Below are 18,240 nucleotides of genomic sequence, written 5' to 3' on the forward strand. Positions count from 1 at the left end.
CTATGGCAGCGTTGAAAACATCTATGCAGGTCCAGGATGATAGCAATGGAGTGAAATGGGATCAAAAACTGAGACGGTTAGAAGAAACTATCTCGAGCACAAATCTTGCGGTCGCTGTGCTGTCAAAGTCCGTGGATTCGTTGCCAACGGCCGGCTCGTCGAAATCAAACAAAGACTCCGACGCGCAGGACGCTACCTTAGCGCTGGAAAAGCAAACACGTGCGTACGTATCCACCATGGAATCCTTGCTTCAAAAACTACAGCTGCAACTACATCTTCAGACCCAATCGCAAGCTCAAATGGCGATGTCGCCATCTCCGTATCCTGGATACTGGCCATCATCGCCGTTTGCGGGAAACCTGGCACCACCGCCCACACCTCAGCTACCACCATCGTCGAATCCGTCGACTGCAACAAGTGCTGTTAAAGAATCTTCGACGATGTCTGTGATTGTATCGACAGCTCAACCCCCAGTACCCTCTTCTCCTGCCCCAAGCTTGAGCCACATTCACGTGAACAGCACAAGCGCAATATCGAAAGAAAACCCTGAACTCAAATCTGTTGATCATTTGCGCAGCGCGTTACCCGTAAGTGCGACAACGCCATTAGACCCGCCAGCACCTCCAAGTGCAGCCTTGCCTCTGGAGTTGAAAGCTTTGCCCAGCCAAAGTGCTTTGCAAAGTGCAGATAATATCACCCAGCTGGACGATGTGGATCAATCCAGCAAACTTGACCATACACTGGTCACAACATCTAAGGGTGCTTTAGCGGAAGCCGAACTAGCAAAAGCCCGTGTTGAAAGCCGGCGTAAACAGGAACTGGAGATGAAACAGCAGCAACAGCGACAGATCCCTGCTTCTGCGCCTAATGCAAAAGAAAGCTTAAGCTTGGAAACTACGACAGTTGATGCAAATGTGATGGATTCTGGTAGTCGTCGTTCTTCGGTCCCTGCTGTGGTTACGGAGCAAGCTTCACCTTTAGAACTGGGTCTAACCAGATCAGCTTCCTCATCTGGTCTACCTGGAAAATATATTCCAGGGCGAAGCACGGTGCCTGCTATTGAAGATAAACCCTTGCCACGTGCAGGCGCTCCGAGCAATGCACCAATAGGTGGTGTCAGTATGGCCATCCCCAACACATCATTACAAAGTTTTTCACCTCAGCGGACGGTAATGAGTGAAGAAACTGTGCCAGAGCAAGCGGAAGTGCGGATCTTAGCAAGCCACAGAGTGGTAAAAAGTGCTTTGAACCAACCATCGTCGATACCCAGCGAAACAAGTGCTCCAGCTATTCAAAAGCGTGAAGTAGACTCTGTTCATCCTCCTTCAGCTCAAGCCATATCGGTTGATCCTGTGTCGACGCCACGTCAGTCAAACACTCCAGCCCCGCTTACACTTTCCGTTTCTTCGACAAGCAAAGCCGAATGTCCTCCACCTCTTTCTCCACTAGCCAAAATTTTTGCGAGTACCTCCAGTACCAAAGCTGTGGAAACGACCCAAGTTAACGATAACTCGACTGTACTCCCCAAAAGTGGAAACGCTCCAGCACCAGTGAACTCACCGGAGATCGGTGAGGCAGTACAAATTCCAGTATCCACGACAGTGGCGAGATCAGTGCCTGCAGCATGTGCTGGTGGTCCTCCTGTTTCTCATGTTCTCTGTGGTCAATGTCGACTGCCTGTTCGCTCAGACCAAAAGGCTGAACACGAAAAATCTCAATGCCCCAAGCGCACGGTTGAGTGTGCCTCCTGCAATCAAAAGATGCAGTGGGTCAGTCTTGAAATGCACGAGCTCGAGTGTAACAATGACCAGCACAAAAAGACCATCGCCACCGATGTATCGTCCGTTGATACGAAATCTCTACCTGGTGGAGGTAGCGTTGCAGAGGTAGAGGGATCGCTAAAGAAGTGCCGACATTGCTCAGCAGATGTACCAGGCTTGGATTTGCTGGAGCACGAGATCAACTGCGACAAAGTGCTAAAACAGTGCCCTCATTGTCTTCGCCGCCAGAAGGTGAGCTCAGCCTGCCTCACCGCAAGAATTGGTCGTGATTTCTAACCTATCTCAATACCTTTGTAGATGTCCGAGTTGCAGGATCATATTGAGAACTGCGATTGCAGATTGGTGTCGTGTCCAAACGATTGCGGTGGCAAGTTTCTTCAACGTGGAATTCCAAACCACTTAGCTACCCGCTGTCCAAAGAAAGCCGTGAGAGCGAGCGCACCAGCAGCCCCTGCTCCACCACGGACAACCCACCCAGAAACAAATAAACCTGCGCCTCCCCCGTCGGGCATGCAATCCCCTCCGATATCTGCGGCTACTGGAAAAGTAAGGACACAAATCATGCAAACTACTGCTCATGATACTCAATGAAACTCTTGACTATGTGCAGGTGGAATGCAAGTTCTGTGACGACGAAATTGAGGCCAATAAGATTGATGACCACGAGCAAAAGTACGTTAGCATAAGCACATTACCTTGCTCATTATCTTGAGTACTCATCGTTTTCGTTGTACGATAGCTGCGACTGGAAGCCCAAGCGCTGCCAGCACTGTAATATGGTTGTGATCTCGCGTGACCTGCTACGCCATGAAACATCATGCAAAACTAATCTAAAGGCGTGCCCACACTGCAATGAAAATGTAAGACTGCGATACTATCAGCAACAATAATTGGTGATAGCTAACCAGGTTGTGGCTTGATTTTTCAGATGCCACAGTCCACTTTGACGACACATGCTACTCGCTGCTCGAAGCGTCCGATCAAGTGCATTCGGTGCTGTCAGCTCTTCCCTGCCGACGCGATCGTTGCACACTCAACCAATTGCAAGTTTGTACCTGCTACCACCTCAGCACCAACTAATTCCTCTGCACAGTCTCAAACTGCAGTCGGTGCCCAGCAAGCGACAGTGAGAGCGCCTATCAAAATTCCCCCTCCCCCTCCGTTTCCACCACCACCTGCTTCAACAGCACCTCAGCCAGCCTCACAACTAAACGCTCGACGTGCTTCTGCGGACCCTCGAACGAGTGTTTCTTCCTCCGGTGATCCTACGAAAACTACAGGTACGCATTATCGGACCATTTGAGTCTCAAACCACGTGAAGCCTAACTTTCTCGCGATACCAGTACCAGCAGAAGAAACGGCGTCCGACAGAATGGCACGCCGAAATCTAGCACTTTCACAGCTCACTAACCCGGGAACACCCCTCGCTGGTGGAAATTTGCTGCCGCACGACCGCAATAGTGCTGCTCGAGCAAGTGCACCGAGGTTGGTTCGACCTTGCAATTGCTCTGCTAAACGATTTCTAACCCGGTCTGTAGCCTGCACTCAACATTATCTCCTAGCTTACAGATGAGATCGGGATTGCAACCTAGTGGGTACAACCATGAGGAGAAGGATGAAGAAGAAGAGGAGGAAGAAGAAGACGAAGAGGACGAAGAGGAGGAGTACGATGAAGATGACGACGACGACCAGCTAACACTTGCCCAAGGTATCACCTGAGAACCCTTTGCTTTTATATGATGGGACTAACTTTTGTATTGTTGGTGTACTTGTCAGTCGTGAAGGAGTGGAGTGTTGAAAATGTTTGTCTATGGCTTCATGAAGATGTCGGGGTACCGGACGTTGTGGTGCGTACAACCGCAAAAGTATAGCCGCCTACTTCTACTGACGCGATGTTGGCGGTGCAGAATCGTTTCCAGCAAAAGCAGTGCAACGGTGAGATGCTGCTTGAGCTCACAGAAAGCGACTTAATCAACGACTTCAGCGTCAAAGACCGGATCCAACGTGAGCGTATCCTGAATGCGATCGAGGCAATCAAAACGAGTGACGTATTTTCGGATGAAGAAGACGAGGACGATGAAGACGACGAAGATGATCTTGAAGAAAGTGAAGAGTACGGCGAAGCTGCATCACCAACGACGCACATGCGGCAATCCATGGGAGGTGAGATGGCATGTCGATGATATATACTACGCACTGCACTAAGAACGATGCCCGTGTGTGTTTACAGCAAGCTATACCCACCCGCGCGATATACTTCGACGCAAATCCCAGCCATCTCCCCAAAGAATACTTGGGAATGAGCTTCCATCTTCCAACGATATGGTACGAAAATGCAGCTGACACAACCCACTACCCGTGTCAACGTCTAACTTCGCCGACCATATGCAGCTCCGTCGGATAAGTAGCGCTCTGGAGAATCCAAAACGCTAAGTAGGAATTGCCTACCCAGGTATCGATTTACGACAAATGCCAATCTAAAAACTGTATGATTTTCAATTCAAGGCAATGCCCAGCTGTCTAAGCAAGCGCTACATGTTCACCACTCACGATATACCACTGGATTACCTCTGAATTTCTGCGAGCGGAACAACTGACGGGCGTCCATGAGCACATTGGAACGGCAACTGGCACGTCTTCAGCTCTTCGATCAGATCCTTGCACTGCCCGACACTCAACCAGTCGCCAAACATAATGGCACTGCGACACGCACGCGAATGCAGCAGCCTCGTGATCGCTGGAGGACGAATTTGCGAATGCAGATAAGTCTTTCCAGCATTCGAGAGAAGCTGGATAAAGTCTCGGAAATCGTCCACGTTCGTGCCTCGCTTCTCCACTTTCGGAGTTGCGTGCAGCAGCACTCGCCCTTCGTCGCGATTTCCTGTTGTATCACGCGCGTACAGGGAAATCTGCTCCGAATTTACGAGCTCGAAGTCGAATCCCCAGCTTCTGACGAGTTCTTCGTGGTGATGCAGCATTTTACGTTCTTTGAAATTCATTTGTAGACTGAGAGGTGGTTCGTGGTCTTGGACTTCGACGCGACGCAGAGATCCGTCTCGACCGAACATGTCCAGCTCCAATTTTTCCAGGCGCACACGCTCGTCAGCTGCGTGCTGGTCAATACAAAGCAGCAGCATGCCGCGAGGCGTATCTGCACGAACGAGAATGAACTTGCGATCGACTTGGCGAATAACCTGCAGATTGGCGAGGGTGGCCTTGCTGATCTTGATGGGCCGGTCTCCTTTGAGGACGTGGACGTTGTCAACCTGCAGTGCTGCAGCTAAGTGCTTAACCGGAATCGCCTTCGTGTCGAGCCACTCTCTTGCGAATCGGGTCCGTGATGGATCAACCGCACTCACAGCAAAATAGCTGGACTTCATACCACCAAATTCTGTTGTGCTGGTTGACGTATCAGCATCGCCGGACCGTGAAGTTGTGTGGACTTCCAAGCCCTTTTCTATCTCTTGATCAAAGCCACGAGGCTGGTTAGTGATCGCGATGTGATTAGTACTATTGTCATCCTCGAATAGGTCCAACCAGTCAGACGCGTCCGGTTTGCTACTCAACCACGGCGTCCTGGTTACTGTCTTTGGCTGTAGTGACCGCACGATTAGAATATGAACCACAAAGCTTGCTATTAGGATGATGTCACTACCTGAGTGGTGGTAGAATATCTGGCATGCATCACCGACGACGGCCTTGTGTCAGAGGAGAAGAAAATGTCTTCGAGATCGCTCTTAGTCTTGTCAGGTCCGTCTAGGACAACACGTTGAGGGACAAAACCCACCACGTCAGATTCCTCTGACATCACGCGGACGTCAACGCTGAAGTCACTTGGTTCACGTTGAAAGTCTGCGCCTTTGGCTTCGAACTCCGCCTCCTCCACGACACTTCTGCAAATATCAAAATACGTTCAAAATATTAGGTGACTCACCGCCTAGAGCACTCTCTGGTAATGCAAAGCATTGGTATCACAACATTCGTGGCTTACCTCACATTGCTGAAGTGGCCGCACGCAAGGCACATTCCAACGGTATCGGAAAGTAATCCTCCCGGACGATGCTGCTCAGCCAGATTTTCACAGTCTTCGAATTCATTTGACCACGTCGAATGTTTTTTGTCTTCACGCCGTAAGAGATCAATCTGAGGTACAAGCTCGTCATCCGAATTATCCCCGAGTAAACTCTCATTGAAACCTTCGCCTCGGTTCTGAAGCATCGATCTACCGGCACTTTCGTAAGTTACAGAGGAGGAACATGGGTGAGTAGGGTGAATGACATGAGCGTCATGAAAACCGTTGGATGCAGGTCGTTCTCCTAAGTCACAGCCTGGGTGGTTCTCGGGTACTGGATGCAATAGTCCTTGGCTGCAGCGTGATGTTTGTTGAACGGATTCCTGGAGCTGAAAAACATTTACGCGTCAAGATTGGAAACGTGCACCAAGCAAAAGATTGTATGATACCTTGGCTTGCAGAGCATCTGTTGCAGCCAAATGCTAGTGTTGTAGCACTGTTAGTGAATCGGTATGATAGACATCGTGCTTGTTGCAGAAATACTGTACCTGAACAAACTCGATGAGGAACTGATTGAACTGCTCTGGGGTTGTGAAAACTACGCGGTGCTCCATTCCCATGTGAGACATATCGTACTGGTCGCTGGGAACTGCGACTTTCAGGACGAAGATGGGGATGGCTGCGATGCAAAAGAGCGTCATAAGAGTGAGTGGAAAGATCTGGAAAGGCCAATGCTCATCACAAGAAGACAGCTCAACCTGAGAACCACTTCAGCGCAGCGTCGGTAATGACACGTGAACACACTTGATGACACTCTTCCACCCACTCGTTCTCCAGATACGCAAACTGATAGTAGCTTTTGGCCTGTTTGATCCCTTTCGCCAGTCCTTCCCATCCACTGGGAATGAAAGCAAAGTATCCTCGGATTGAGAATGAGCTTGTTTTCGACGAATAGGCCACATACTGCAGGCAGGGATAATGTCAGTGAAATTAGCACCCTATTACGAAGACGCAAGCAGGAACCAAGACTTACTTGTAGGTCCTGGCCGAGAACCTGGCCAAACTGTGCAAGGAACCGTTCACTGCAAGATCTAGTCGCAGGAATTGTCATTGATCTGACATTTTCGCCTGCTATAGCGCAATACGTGATGAAGTTAGTATCCTCAAGAGCGTTAGTTTGAGACCAGCGCTTTCATTCTGGCTACGTGCCTTCAAACCTCACATCAAACGACAATGATGGCCATATCATTGACATGCTCACGCAGAAGCCCTGAATATTCTGGATCACTCGCTTTTGGTACTTGTTGTTCTGAGACAGATCTTTACGCCTGACAGGAAGTTTCCGGAACAGGTTGGACACATATACTTTCGTTCCTGGTGCTTCGCGAAGCTCTCTAGAGCGAGCATTGAAGACAACTTCTCCTTCCTGAGTAAATAAAATTTAGAGTCCAAGTTTCACGGAAAGTCAAATCAGGAAAGGCTGACCTTGAAGACTTTCCGATAAGAAGTCCAGTGCTCTTGGACGCGGCTTTCGATCTCAACCGTCTCCGCAAGCGAGGTCAGTTCATACAGAAACGCACCGCGCGAGCCGTACGCCTTGTGCTGTTTTCGCTCTCCCTCCGTGCTCTTCGAAATTGGAAGTTTCGATGAAGCTACAAGCAGCACCAATGCGTGTGAATTTACAAGTCCACTTTACCACGTGCTCAAAGGCTTCGCACCGTAGCATCTGCCGATATACTCGTAAAGATCACCCGGCTGAATTCCATCACCTGAGCAGCAAGCGTAGTCAGTCAGCGATCAAAACTTACCATTTCAGTTCACCATGTGTGTACCGTCGTCCACAGTCGTAAACGATGCACTCGGGACATTCACCCACAGCTGGATATGCTTAGCGTGAGCGTCGATGCAGTTGTAGACCACTGTCCAGCACGTTCATGATAAAACCTCCGATTCAAAACAAAACCCATACACCAGAATGACCCCCACCCTGCTGCACCGCAGTCTCCAGGTCCGGCAAGGCGTATGACGCGGCCACAACTGCGCGTGTGTTCCCGTCCAGAACGTTCAGCGCCATGATGTTCCTTCCGCGTTTGCGTAGAATGCGTTAAATTGCTAAATGCCAGTAGAGAAGCAGTAGACAAAGGATTTGCCTTTCTCGTCTGGAGAATTTGGAGTTTAAGAGAATTTATAGTTATCCTAACACTAAATCTACAAAGGTCGAGCTCAAAGTTTTGCCACATCACGCACGATGTCGATGACGTACTGCTGTTGCAGTTGTTCGTCCAGTAATTTATTGCGAAGCGGGTCTTCCGATCTCGTTTTTCGCCCAAGATGCCATCGTCTTGGTGTCGGTGCCAATGTTGATGCACTGCCGCTACTGCAAATGCTGCTGTTGCGGTTCATAGTGAGTCGGCGGCGTTGGCGGTGGGATCGACCACTTGAAGGAGTCACTGAGATATGTCCGAGCTGACCAAGCAAACGGCACGAGCAATCACCACTTTGAGAGCCACTATCCGAAATTGTCGGACCATTGCCCGAAAAGGTGGACGCCAGGTGCGACAGCAGGCGTAAACGCTTGCGCGGTTTTGACTTCGACGACGCTGACATCTGCTGGAAGCTTTGGGAGGGACGAGGCCTGTCGTCTGAATCTTGAGACGCACTGGCAGATTCCTCCAAGATGGCCAGCGGTTGACAGAAGCTGATGTTGTCATCGTCGAGATAATAAAGGTTTGTGTCGTTGTCTTGAAAGTTGCAGATGTGCTCGGCATGATGCAAAAAGCCGGCATCCATGAGTGCACGACCGAGACGAATGCCCTCACTCTTAGATTCAATCACCTTTAGTTCCTCCATGCGGTCAACGGCGTATCCACCAGTGAACATCTTGTCCGTAGGCTGCAGAACACCAGAATTCTCGGGATCAAAGTCGTTAAGGAGTTCCTGTGCGAGTGCAGCAAGTAACTCTTCCTGAATTTGCTCGAGCTCGCTCACCAATTGTTGGGCCGAGGGGCGCGTATTCGGGTCACTTCGCCAGGAACTGGTGATGAGGTCTAGCAATCTGGGAGGTATAGCTTCGTTCATCGCTTCGTATTCATCGATCGGTGGACGAGAGCCACTCAGCACACTTTCAAAGACAAGCAGATGATTGTTGAACGTGTCCGGGTATTTTTCACGATGTGGGTAAAGCATATCCCAGAAGGTTATGGCCAGCGAATACACGTCAGCAGCTTCTGCGTAGGCTGCAAGACCAGTACGACTACCGATCATCTCGGGTGCCATGTAATCGACTGTTCCTGTCACTGTCATTTTAGGTTGCAGCGGAAACGTTAACGTTGAGTTTGTGTGCGTATTAGCAATGCTGGTTGGGATCTCGCTGGGTAACCTTCGTGAATCGCTGAAGTTTGTAAGCTTCAAGGTATTGTCGTTGTCCAAAAGAAAGTTGGCGGGCTTGATGTCACGATGCAGGAACGGGGGCGAAAAGCTGTGTACATAAGCCACAGCACGCGAACAATCCAGCATGTAAGCTACATTCAACTGCATTCGCTGAGGGTCGTTGTGGTCATTTTCGTCCGGTTGACCGAACCAAGCAGTGTGTCGATGTTCGCGATTCTTTCCTCGCGCTGCCAGCATGTCTTCAAGTGCATATTGGCAGAGCTCCGTGACCAGACATACCGTTGGAGGGCATACACACATTCCATAGAACTCGACGACATTGGGGTGACTCAAAGACGCACACAGTGCTGCCTCATGCGAGAATTCCCCAACAACCTCTTCCGAAAAATTCTGGGGAGTGTACACTTTCACGGCGACAGCATTAGTTGAGCGTAGCGAACCACTGAACATAGCAACGTGCCGTCCGGAACTGATTTTGCGCTTGAGCTCAAGATGTGCGAAATCGATCAGGAACTCGCGGTGAGTCTCGATGAGGACGTGAATTCCGTGCGACGAGATGTCTTCAGTCACTGATGTTGCTGCCTGCAAGTGTGAGCTCGGTCGGGAGTGATGCACCACGTGTTGAAGCGAACACACTCGTTTCCCCATGCCTCGCCAGTACTCCGTGTCGGCACGCAGTATTTTCCAGATCATTAGGGGGCATATTGAACTCCAGACCAGGATCATGAACGTGAACATGGGGTAGATAACGGAGTCTGGCATGTACTTTTCTGTGACGGTGTAGCCAGCTAAAAACACGTGATACACTACGATGAACCACCCGTGTGTACGCAATACGCGAGCATTAGCTCGACCTGGAGGTGGGCGAATCATGCACAAGTACACAACGACTATCACCAATAGCGGTCGAACGGCAACCCTTACGAAAAAGAGCAGCTTTAGCTGTCGTGGTGCAAAATAGGTGAACAACGCTACCATTGGCAGTGTGTACGATGACAGGAAAAGTGATTTGATGACTGCGCACCGAAGTGCGGGCAGGGAAACACTCTTCTGGCACAGGAACACGAGCACCAGCACGAAAACGAACATCCGTCCGCAGTAGAAGAATTCTCGATCTAGACTCGGGAACCCAACCGTGTACAGGTCGATTTTGAGCGCGACGCTGAAAAATACGACGTAGATACCCGTAGTAACAGCGAGGATCCAGAGCAGAGGTTCGAACGCAGGCAGGATGACTTTGCGTGAAGCGTGTAGGTCGCCCTTAAACGCTTCTCGGCGATTCACTCGCAGGTAGATAACCAGAAGAAGACTCAGTAGACACATGATCGAGTAGCCGATGAGAGCTAAAATCTCGACCCACAGCGTGTCCGACATGTTGTTGATAGCTAGTGATTTTTCCAAAGCACAGTCGAAAGTTCAGACGTAAAGTTGATTAAGCGGAGGTCAGGCGTGCCTTGGCCTGCTCGAAGTGGAGCCAATTCTAAAATGAAGAGTGCCAAAGGCTAAGAAAGGACAGGGTGGACCCGTCGACGACTGGCAGTCGTTAGCTCCAGCGGTAACTTTGGTTTCAGCTTGGACGTCTCCGACGAAAGCTGACAATAATAGCAACAAAGAAGTCACAGCTGAATATTCTTACATCGCCGGAAGCTTGAAGCATTCACTCAGCCATCGGCCTGCTGAATGACAGGCTGTGGCGACACCGACTCGGTTTGGTTGCAGGCACATTGTTGATGCAGCGTACACGGGTTTCGATGTATATCGCTCAAGCATAGCAGCGGTTTCGCGAGGGGGTTCAAGCAACTCAAACTGCAAAGCCGCCAGGATGAGCAGAACCGTTATATGCGCCAGTAAATTGCTGGCAACATGTTTGCCGGAGGTGTGCTGCGCTTAGTCCAGTTGTCTCGGGTTCTGTGGTTCATTTCGCTCAATCGTGAAGGTACCACCGTGAAGTTTGTGTCGCAGTTACTGCGACCATACACATATGTAGCTGCAGCGGGCGTATGCAACCTCGAACTGTAGGCGCCCCGTGCATGAGCCTGGTGTGGCCAGTTTGAAAATAAATGACCGTATTTTATGTTTTTCATCGAACTTTCAGATACGCACATTTTGTCAAAACACCGAAAATGACCGAGAAGCGACGCCGCTGCGATGGCGACGGAGATCGGCAGCTCACGCAGCGTCCAAGGTGCTCCGACCGCGGGGTTTCCGCCCCCAGAACAGCATCTGACCCTCGCTCCTTCACAGTGCCTCGCGTCCACGAGCTGTCGCGACAGGAGCGCGTATCGTTGTCAAAGGTATCGGCGACCACTTCGACTATTTCATATTTTACCATTCTAATTGACTTCTGCAGCCCCAAGAGGTCGCGTACTTTAGTAAATATGCAGACGACGACGTCCGCTTCGACCGGTCGAATCTGGTGCGTCGTGTCGTGAATTAATTGCTGTCTATAACGTCTATTAGTCTTGACGGGGTGTTATTGTGGATTGTTGCATTCTAGTTGGGCTACAAACAGGCAGAGGTGAAGCAGAAGAGTGTCTGGATTCCCAATATTTTCCTGATGCTTTTTGTGTTATTGTTGCAGGTTGGGGCGAAGTTACTTGATGGATTCGAGGAGTACACGTCGAAAGACGAAATGAATCCGCCGTCGCCTCCAGCACCTATCGGTCCGTTGCTGGCGGCGCTGGAGCATTTTCAAGGAGAGGAGCGGACCCGGGAACAGCCTCATTTTGTTACGTACCGGAACAACTTAAACAAAATCATGGGGGTGCGTTGGTGTGCAGTGGTGTGTTTCAGGCTTCGATGCCAGTCTCTAAGTTTTGTTGTTGATTGGGAATGGCTTGAATATAGACTCCGTACAACAGCAAGAATGACTGGACTTTCGACGTTGAGAAGCGCGGCGGGTGCGTGTATTTGGACGTACGAAGGACCCAGCAAGACATCGAGAGCAATCGCAATCCTCACGAGAACCAACGCCGAGGAGCGTTTGCTGGTCGCCGGTTCGAGATTTACTCTACTTATCCAAAGCCAAGCGAATCTACAGACGATGGAAAGGGCGACAACCAGCGAAAAGTGAATGAGGACGAGGAATTTTGCAGCATTTCTGCGATGACGCTAGGTGACAAGCGATTGGTAGTCGCGGCAGAGATCGATTGCTACGACGACAAGGGTGCAGCGCGAGAAGGAGGACGCGAGTACATTGAGCTAAAGACATTTCGGCTTTTGCAGCGCGAGAAGGACCAATTCGTGTTTGAACGCTTTAAGTTGCTGGCGTTCTGGATCCAGTCGTTCTTGGTGGGCACTCCGAAGATCGTCTGTGCGTTTCGCAACGACGAGTTCGAGGTCCGCAAGCTGCAGAGCTTTCGGGTCACGGAGATCCCGAACTTCTGCCGTAAGCATTGGGTACGTCGCTGCGCTACGTTAACGAGTTGCTATGACCGCCGCGACTAGTCGATCTTTCGAGCGCAGGAAGGTCATGCCCGCATCTAACGGCTCGTTTGCTTTGTGCGTCGTAGAGTCCCGTCGTTTGTTTGAATTTCACGAAGGCGCTACTGGACTGGATCTATGCGCATGCTGAGGACGGTCGTGTCTATCGGATCACGTACATCCCGCGTCGGCACGTGGTGGATATGACCCTCTCTTCGGAGCCTTCGTTCTTGCCTGTATAGAGCGGCAAGTCCGATGGCTGCCATGCTGGCGGATTGATGCCCGAACTATCAATGCAAAGCATGGCGATTGTCAAATTTGACGAGGCTTCCCCGCGTAGAAGAGCTCAAAGCTGTTCGATCGTGAACCGAAATGCTTGACAAGTTGAGCCCAAGCCCATCTGAATCGCCCATCATTTCTTGGTTTTTGTTGTTAGTAGCATGCGATAACGTGGGTAGCACTAACTATGCTTTCGTCTTGTCATAGGATCAGGTATGATATTCTATACGGGAGTTTCACTTTTTAATCGTCATTTTGTTGTGCGTTCGTCGACTAAAACTTCAGTATCGCCGCTGATGATACCGTCTGGATCTGACGGAGCTTGGCACTCACACCAACGTCAGGCTTGTCGTGCTTTGCGCTTGTGGCTTCGTTGTGCTTGATAGAGAGCTCGACACTATCCAGCCGGTTGAAATGCTAGGCTTTGCCCTCGTCCTGTCGCCAGCCAAAGCTCGCGTAGCGCGAAGAGGAGCCCGGTCATTCTCCCTTTTGCTTCCTCCAGGCATAGGACACCTCCTCTCTTCAGCTTTAGATCAGCAATGCAGGCGTGGAAATTCGCGAGCGTTTTGGCGCTCTTGGCGCTGAGCCAGCAGCAGGTTGCGGCCAAGTCCAAGTCGGACAAGGAGCGTCCGGGCATCTGTGAGGAGACGAAGGACTGCACGGCTGAGGGATACCAGTGTGTGGCGCTGCAGACTACGCGTTCGGGCACCGACACAGTCAAGCAGTGCTTGCCCAAGGTGCAGGACACGGACGTGTGCTCTGGACAGTACCCGGGTCTGTGCCCCACCTTCTCGTCCTGGGCGAGTCCGTACAACCAGATCAGCAGTGTCTGCACGTACAAGCCCGCGGAGAAGTGCGTGACCGGCAGCACGTCGTCGTCGGGCGAGGGCGTCATCTGTGTGTCTGGTGCCAAAGATACCAGCGGCGAAGCGATCGACGCGATTTACGGCTGCGTGGACTTCGACACGAGCGCACTCGAGGTGCTCTTCGGTGAGGACGACGCCACCGACTTTGCCGACGACCTGGGCACGGCCACTGCGCTCGTGGAGAGCTGCCTCAGCACGAACGCCACCAGCAACTCCACTCTGCTCTGCAGTGGTCAGGGCACGTGCGTGCCGGACGCGATTGCTTCGCTCGACTACACGTGCCGTTGCAACGTCGGCTACAGCGGTGACTTCTGTGACGTGATCGACTCGAACAAGTGCCAGCTGCCTGGTCAGTGCGCCACTGGCGAGTGCAACCTCGAGACCCAGGAGTGCGAGTGCGCCGAGGGTACGACGGGTGACCAGTGCTCCGAGTGCGATGCCACGTCGGACAAGGCTTGCAACGGCAAGGGCACGTGCTCGGACTCGGTGTGTGAGTGCGAGGAAGGCTGGGAGGGACTGCAGTGCTCGAAGGAGAGTGCCGTCAAGAAGTCGTCCAAGGCTGCTTCCAGCAAGGACTCCACGTCGGACACGACCACCGGTAGCAGCGGCGCGATTCAGGCCTCGCGTCCTCTGGGCTACGCTGCCATGGGCGTCGTCACCATCCTCGCTGCTGCGCTCTTCAACTAGACGGACGTACCAAGATATGTAGAAGTAATCCACCATTCTTGAGTTTGCTTTGCAATCCTGGTGCAGGTCATTTCCAGTTTGTGCTCTTTGCAGCGATGTCGCCCTGTCGAGTTGTGGGATCCTGCGGGCTATGCAATATGTGCACGACTACGATTGCAGAGGAATTCCAGCGCAGAGCGGGAAACGGTCTCAAGAAGGCGTTCTGACCTAACGCACTGGCCGCGTTCACGTGTACGGTCGTTGCTGATGCTGTCGACTTGAATTGTGCGCTTCCGTCCAGGCTCACACTGCTCCGAACTTGTAGTTGTGTCATCTTGAAGAGCTTGCACACGTACGCATCTTATACATCAGATCGGAGGTCCCATTCCGTCACGTGCAGTGCTACCGGTCGACTGTCCGTTTTGCTACATTTGGGTTTCAAGCTGACCGAGGAATGGCTCGCCCAACACACAGTGTTGCTATCATCGGAAGCACGCACGAAATGGTATCTGTCCTCAACTACTTCGTAGTACCAGATTGGTAGTCGGTAGTACCAGCTCGACGCGAAGGAAAGGGAATGGTTGAGTGGAGCGAAAGAGCCAGCTTGTTGTTGACTCAAAGCCGGTCACCAGCGGCTTCATGGCCCTTGAAACGCCTTGCACTGACGGCAATTGTACTCTCCCAGTCTTTTCATAGCAGCCTTGAGTGGATGCCCAATGTGCTACGATCGAGTTCTTCGGCGTCCAGCTGCACACCAGCCCTTCCTCTCACGTCGCAGCTGAGACTTTCGCCAGGCTTGGTAAAATGGAAGAACTATTCTCGTGGAGTTTACTGGCACTATTCATCCGGCCCGGCGAAACCTCGAGCTCGCCAGTTTTGAAGTCTCCCGCGAAACAGGATTGCATTCCAATCAACGCTGCCCGAGGCGTCCCAGAACTCTCGAAACAGCGATTGACTTCACCACTCAAGTCCCCGTTACGTCAACTTGATTCAAACCGCAAGAGCAAGCACCGTTCCACCTCGACACTTCTTCATCCCTCGTTCTAGGCATCACGGCTCCTTCAAACCGTTGGGGTGGCCCGTTCTCACAGTTGGGAATAGCCCCCATGGTGGTTGCCTCGACGCGACTACGGTGGAGCCAAATCATCATACTGATCGGCTACAGCGTTTTGTGCTCGTTCTGTCTCCTGCTGCTCGCCTACCTGCGCGTGAACCGCCGAGTTGCCTTCAAAGGCGATGCCAGCGCTGCACGCAAAGTCATTCTGCCGGCATTTGAGCCGCTACTCTGGATCCTCGCGATGGTTACGGGAGCTTTCGCAGTTTACTTTTGCATCGTGGTCAACACCAAGATGTACGCTACCAGCGTTCCGAACCTCGACAGCGAGATCATTTACTCTGGTCGACAATTCGTCTTCGTGCTGGCGCTCGTCTTCCTCTGCCAGAAAAGTGTATCGGTGCCAGCACTTCGCCGCGCCGTGGCCAAGTCCATACTGCTCGCTTCGTACACGATTCCTGTAGTGTGGCTACTCACCCACTTCCTACCGCAGGAGAAAAATCTGTTTTTCTTCGTGAGGCTCGTGATCCGACCACTGCTGCTGATTTTCGTGCTGTACGTGTGCTTCATCAACCCGCCGGCAGGCCGAGCAAATCCATTCGCACTACGCGTTCACGGCGCGTACATTACGGGGTACCACGTTCTCATGATCACCAACTCTCTTCTTCAGCACTACAAACCCGATTCCAACATGTACGCAGCAATATCATACTTCATCGCGATCTGGGGCTCTGTCACTCCGTTTTTCATCTGGGGTTTGCTGCGAGCTGATACTGAGTATTGGCGGGGCATGGGCGAGCGCGTGTGCGCTTTACAGCACGCTAGTCGCCAATCCGGACCATACTTCAATGTACAGCTCGACGAAGCGATCTCATCCAACAGAATTCATCTCCTGATCGAGATGCACAAGGAGTTCGTGATTGATTTTGCCCATCTAGAGGTGCGCCGTAAGATTGGCGCCGGCGCAAGTGCATCCGTGTTCAGTGGACGATTGAGACAGCATAAGCCCGTTGCCGTGAAAGTTTACACGCCGTACCGTTTCACAGAAGAGGTCGTGGCCGAGTTCTCGCATGAAGCAGCATTATGCGCGTCACTGCGTCATCCAAACATTGTCGAGTTCTACGGCATGTGCGTATGTCCTCCGACGATCTGTTTGGTATCCGAGCTTTGCCAAGGTTCGCTGGACGATGTACTATACACTCAAGCCAAGATGCGAGGCAAAAGGCGCATGACTCGGGACCTCCTCGATCTAGAGGGCGACGCCATCGCTGTTGAAGCCCTGGACCGACAGCAGATGCTGCTTAACGTCGCGTACATGCTTGACTGCGCACGAGCTGTCGCTTACGTCCACAGCTTTACTCCACCCTTCCTCCACCGTGACATCAAGCCTGCCAACTTTCTCGTGGACAAGGCCAACAACGTCAAACTCACTGACTTCGGTGATTCCCGTCGCCTGCCACGCGAGTTATCTCAGAACGGCGATGACAGCAAAACTGATGAGCCGCAGACATCAATTGGAACTGTGGGGTCTACTGATTCTCCCGGGCCCAACGTGAGAATGGCAGCGCCTCCACAGATTAAAATGACAGTCACAGGAACAGTGTGCTACATGGCTCCAGAAATGATTGGCGGTCGCACAGGACTAGCGACCTACGGTGAAGCAGCGGATGTGTACTCACTAGCCATCACATTCTGGGATATCCTGTATCCTGACCGAGAGAAATACGCCGCTACGAATCCGATGCTCATCTTCGAAGCTGTGTTGAATGGCTGCCGGCCACCACTCGAAGACACAGACCCAACAAATACCAGTGAAGTTTTCCCTTCAGAACTTCGAGAAGTCATCACAAGAGCCTGGCACAGCAACCCAAGCGTACGCCCTACCATGGCACAAATCGTTCGTGAGCTCGAGCGCATCCAAGAAGAACTGTTATCAGTGCTTGCCCAGGACCTCAGCGACGACTTTGAGAGGTCGGGTACTGGATGCCACGTGATCCCGACGGAAAAGTGCTTCACGGGTGAGTTTTTAATTGAGCGGATGGCGGATTTAGAGATCACGGACTCGCGCGGTGAGGGCGTGAGACTTGGTCGTGCACTTATGGATGCGGGTTTCCTGCATCACCTTCGTCATGCGCGGGGCTTCGAGGACAGTAACTCTGTGTATTATTTCGACGACAGCAACATCGATTTCTGCCAGCCGCTGGCTATGCTGGAAGAGGCCACCGGCACCGAGTCCGACGACGAAACTTACGTTCAGCAACCCCGGCAGGAACTAGCCGAATCGAGCTCCAAGACCAAAAATTCGAGACGCTCCAGGCTGTTTTCACACTTGACGTCTACGTTTTCAACAAGCGGTCAAAATTCGTCCGGTGCTAGCGGTGGTGGACAAGCAGATGCGTATTCTTGTGCCTGTCGTTTACGCGGGCAGAGGCAAAAAGTACCCCCGAACAGTGGAAACGATCGCCAGAACGGCCATCGGGTATGGCGCCGGAACCCACCGTCACAAAGTCAACGACTTGAATCCGCTGGTAGTACTAGCTGCTGTAGCAATAGCAGTATGGGCTACGTGCCTTCCCCACAGCGGTGGAAACGCAAGAAGAAGAACCAAGAGGATACACTCACGCACAAGCTTCTTGACGAAACACAAGACCACACAGTCGATGTTGTGGACGAAGAAGTGATGGAATCACTTTCACTCGTACGGCCAGCGGCCTGAACAATGTAAGATATCCAGCGTATCAGTATGACGTAGATTTAATTTGAATCTGA

The 18,240-nt window shown here is 51.7% G+C and overlaps 6 protein-coding genes across 6 annotated transcripts; 4 read left to right on the forward strand and 2 right to left on the reverse strand.

Annotated features, from left to right (window-relative positions):
- Positions 1-3,350: 3,350 nt before the first annotated feature.
- KRP23_1109 (uncharacterized protein) lies at positions 3,351-3,964 on the forward strand (the record flags this gene model as incomplete). The annotated part of the gene is made up of 3 exons (XM_067881415.1): positions 3,351-3,489; positions 3,558-3,628; positions 3,689-3,964. 3 exons carry the CDS (start codon positions 3,351-3,353, stop codon positions 3,962-3,964), a joined length of 486 nt encoding a protein of 161 aa, XP_067751677.1.
- Positions 3,965-4,345: 381 nt separating this feature from the next.
- Positions 4,346-7,867, reverse strand: KRP23_1110 (DNA mismatch repair protein MLH3; the record flags this gene model as incomplete). Its single annotated transcript, XM_067881426.1, has 9 exons — positions 4,346-5,374; positions 6,342-6,472; positions 6,552-6,756; positions 6,827-6,875; positions 7,011-7,219; positions 7,279-7,445; positions 7,512-7,562; positions 7,626-7,712; positions 7,780-7,867. 9 exons carry the CDS (start codon positions 7,865-7,867, stop codon positions 4,346-4,348), a joined length of 2,016 nt encoding a protein of 671 aa, XP_067751678.1.
- A 149-nt stretch (positions 7,868-8,016) lies between these two features.
- Positions 8,017-10,557, reverse strand: KRP23_1111 (Serine/threonine-protein kinase STY17; the record flags this gene model as incomplete). Its single annotated transcript, XM_067881437.1, has 1 exon — positions 8,017-10,557. One exon carries the CDS (start codon positions 10,555-10,557, stop codon positions 8,017-8,019), a length of 2,541 nt encoding a protein of 846 aa, XP_067751679.1.
- Positions 10,558-11,331: 774 nt separating this feature from the next.
- On the forward strand, positions 11,332-12,848 carry KRP23_1112 (NAD-capped RNA hydrolase DXO1; the record flags this gene model as incomplete). The annotated part of the gene is made up of 7 exons (XM_067881449.1): positions 11,332-11,368; positions 11,428-11,477; positions 11,534-11,599; positions 11,681-11,701; positions 11,765-11,947; positions 12,031-12,582; positions 12,696-12,848. The coding sequence occupies 7 exons, from the start codon at positions 11,332-11,334 to the stop codon at positions 12,846-12,848; spliced, it is 1,062 nt and encodes a 353-aa protein (XP_067751680.1).
- A 576-nt stretch (positions 12,849-13,424) lies between these two features.
- On the forward strand, positions 13,425-14,438 carry KRP23_1113 (Teneurin-a; the record flags this gene model as incomplete). Its single annotated transcript, XM_067881460.1, has 1 exon — positions 13,425-14,438. One exon carries the CDS (start codon positions 13,425-13,427, stop codon positions 14,436-14,438), a length of 1,014 nt encoding a protein of 337 aa, XP_067751681.1.
- Positions 14,439-15,523: 1,085 nt separating this feature from the next.
- Positions 15,524-18,187, forward strand: KRP23_1114 (putative serine/threonine-protein kinase/receptor R831; the record flags this gene model as incomplete). The annotated part of the gene is made up of 1 exon (XM_067881471.1): positions 15,524-18,187. The coding sequence occupies one exon, from the start codon at positions 15,524-15,526 to the stop codon at positions 18,185-18,187; it is 2,664 nt and encodes an 887-aa protein (XP_067751682.1).
- Positions 18,188-18,240: the final 53 nt, after the last annotated feature.

The sequence above is a fragment of the Phytophthora ramorum genome (assembly GCF_020800215.1).
Source record: "Phytophthora ramorum isolate Pr-102 chromosome Unknown Phyram_PR-102_s0001, whole genome shotgun sequence".
Classification (NCBI taxonomy): Eukaryota; Oomycota; class Peronosporomycetes; order Peronosporales; family Peronosporaceae; genus Phytophthora; species Phytophthora ramorum.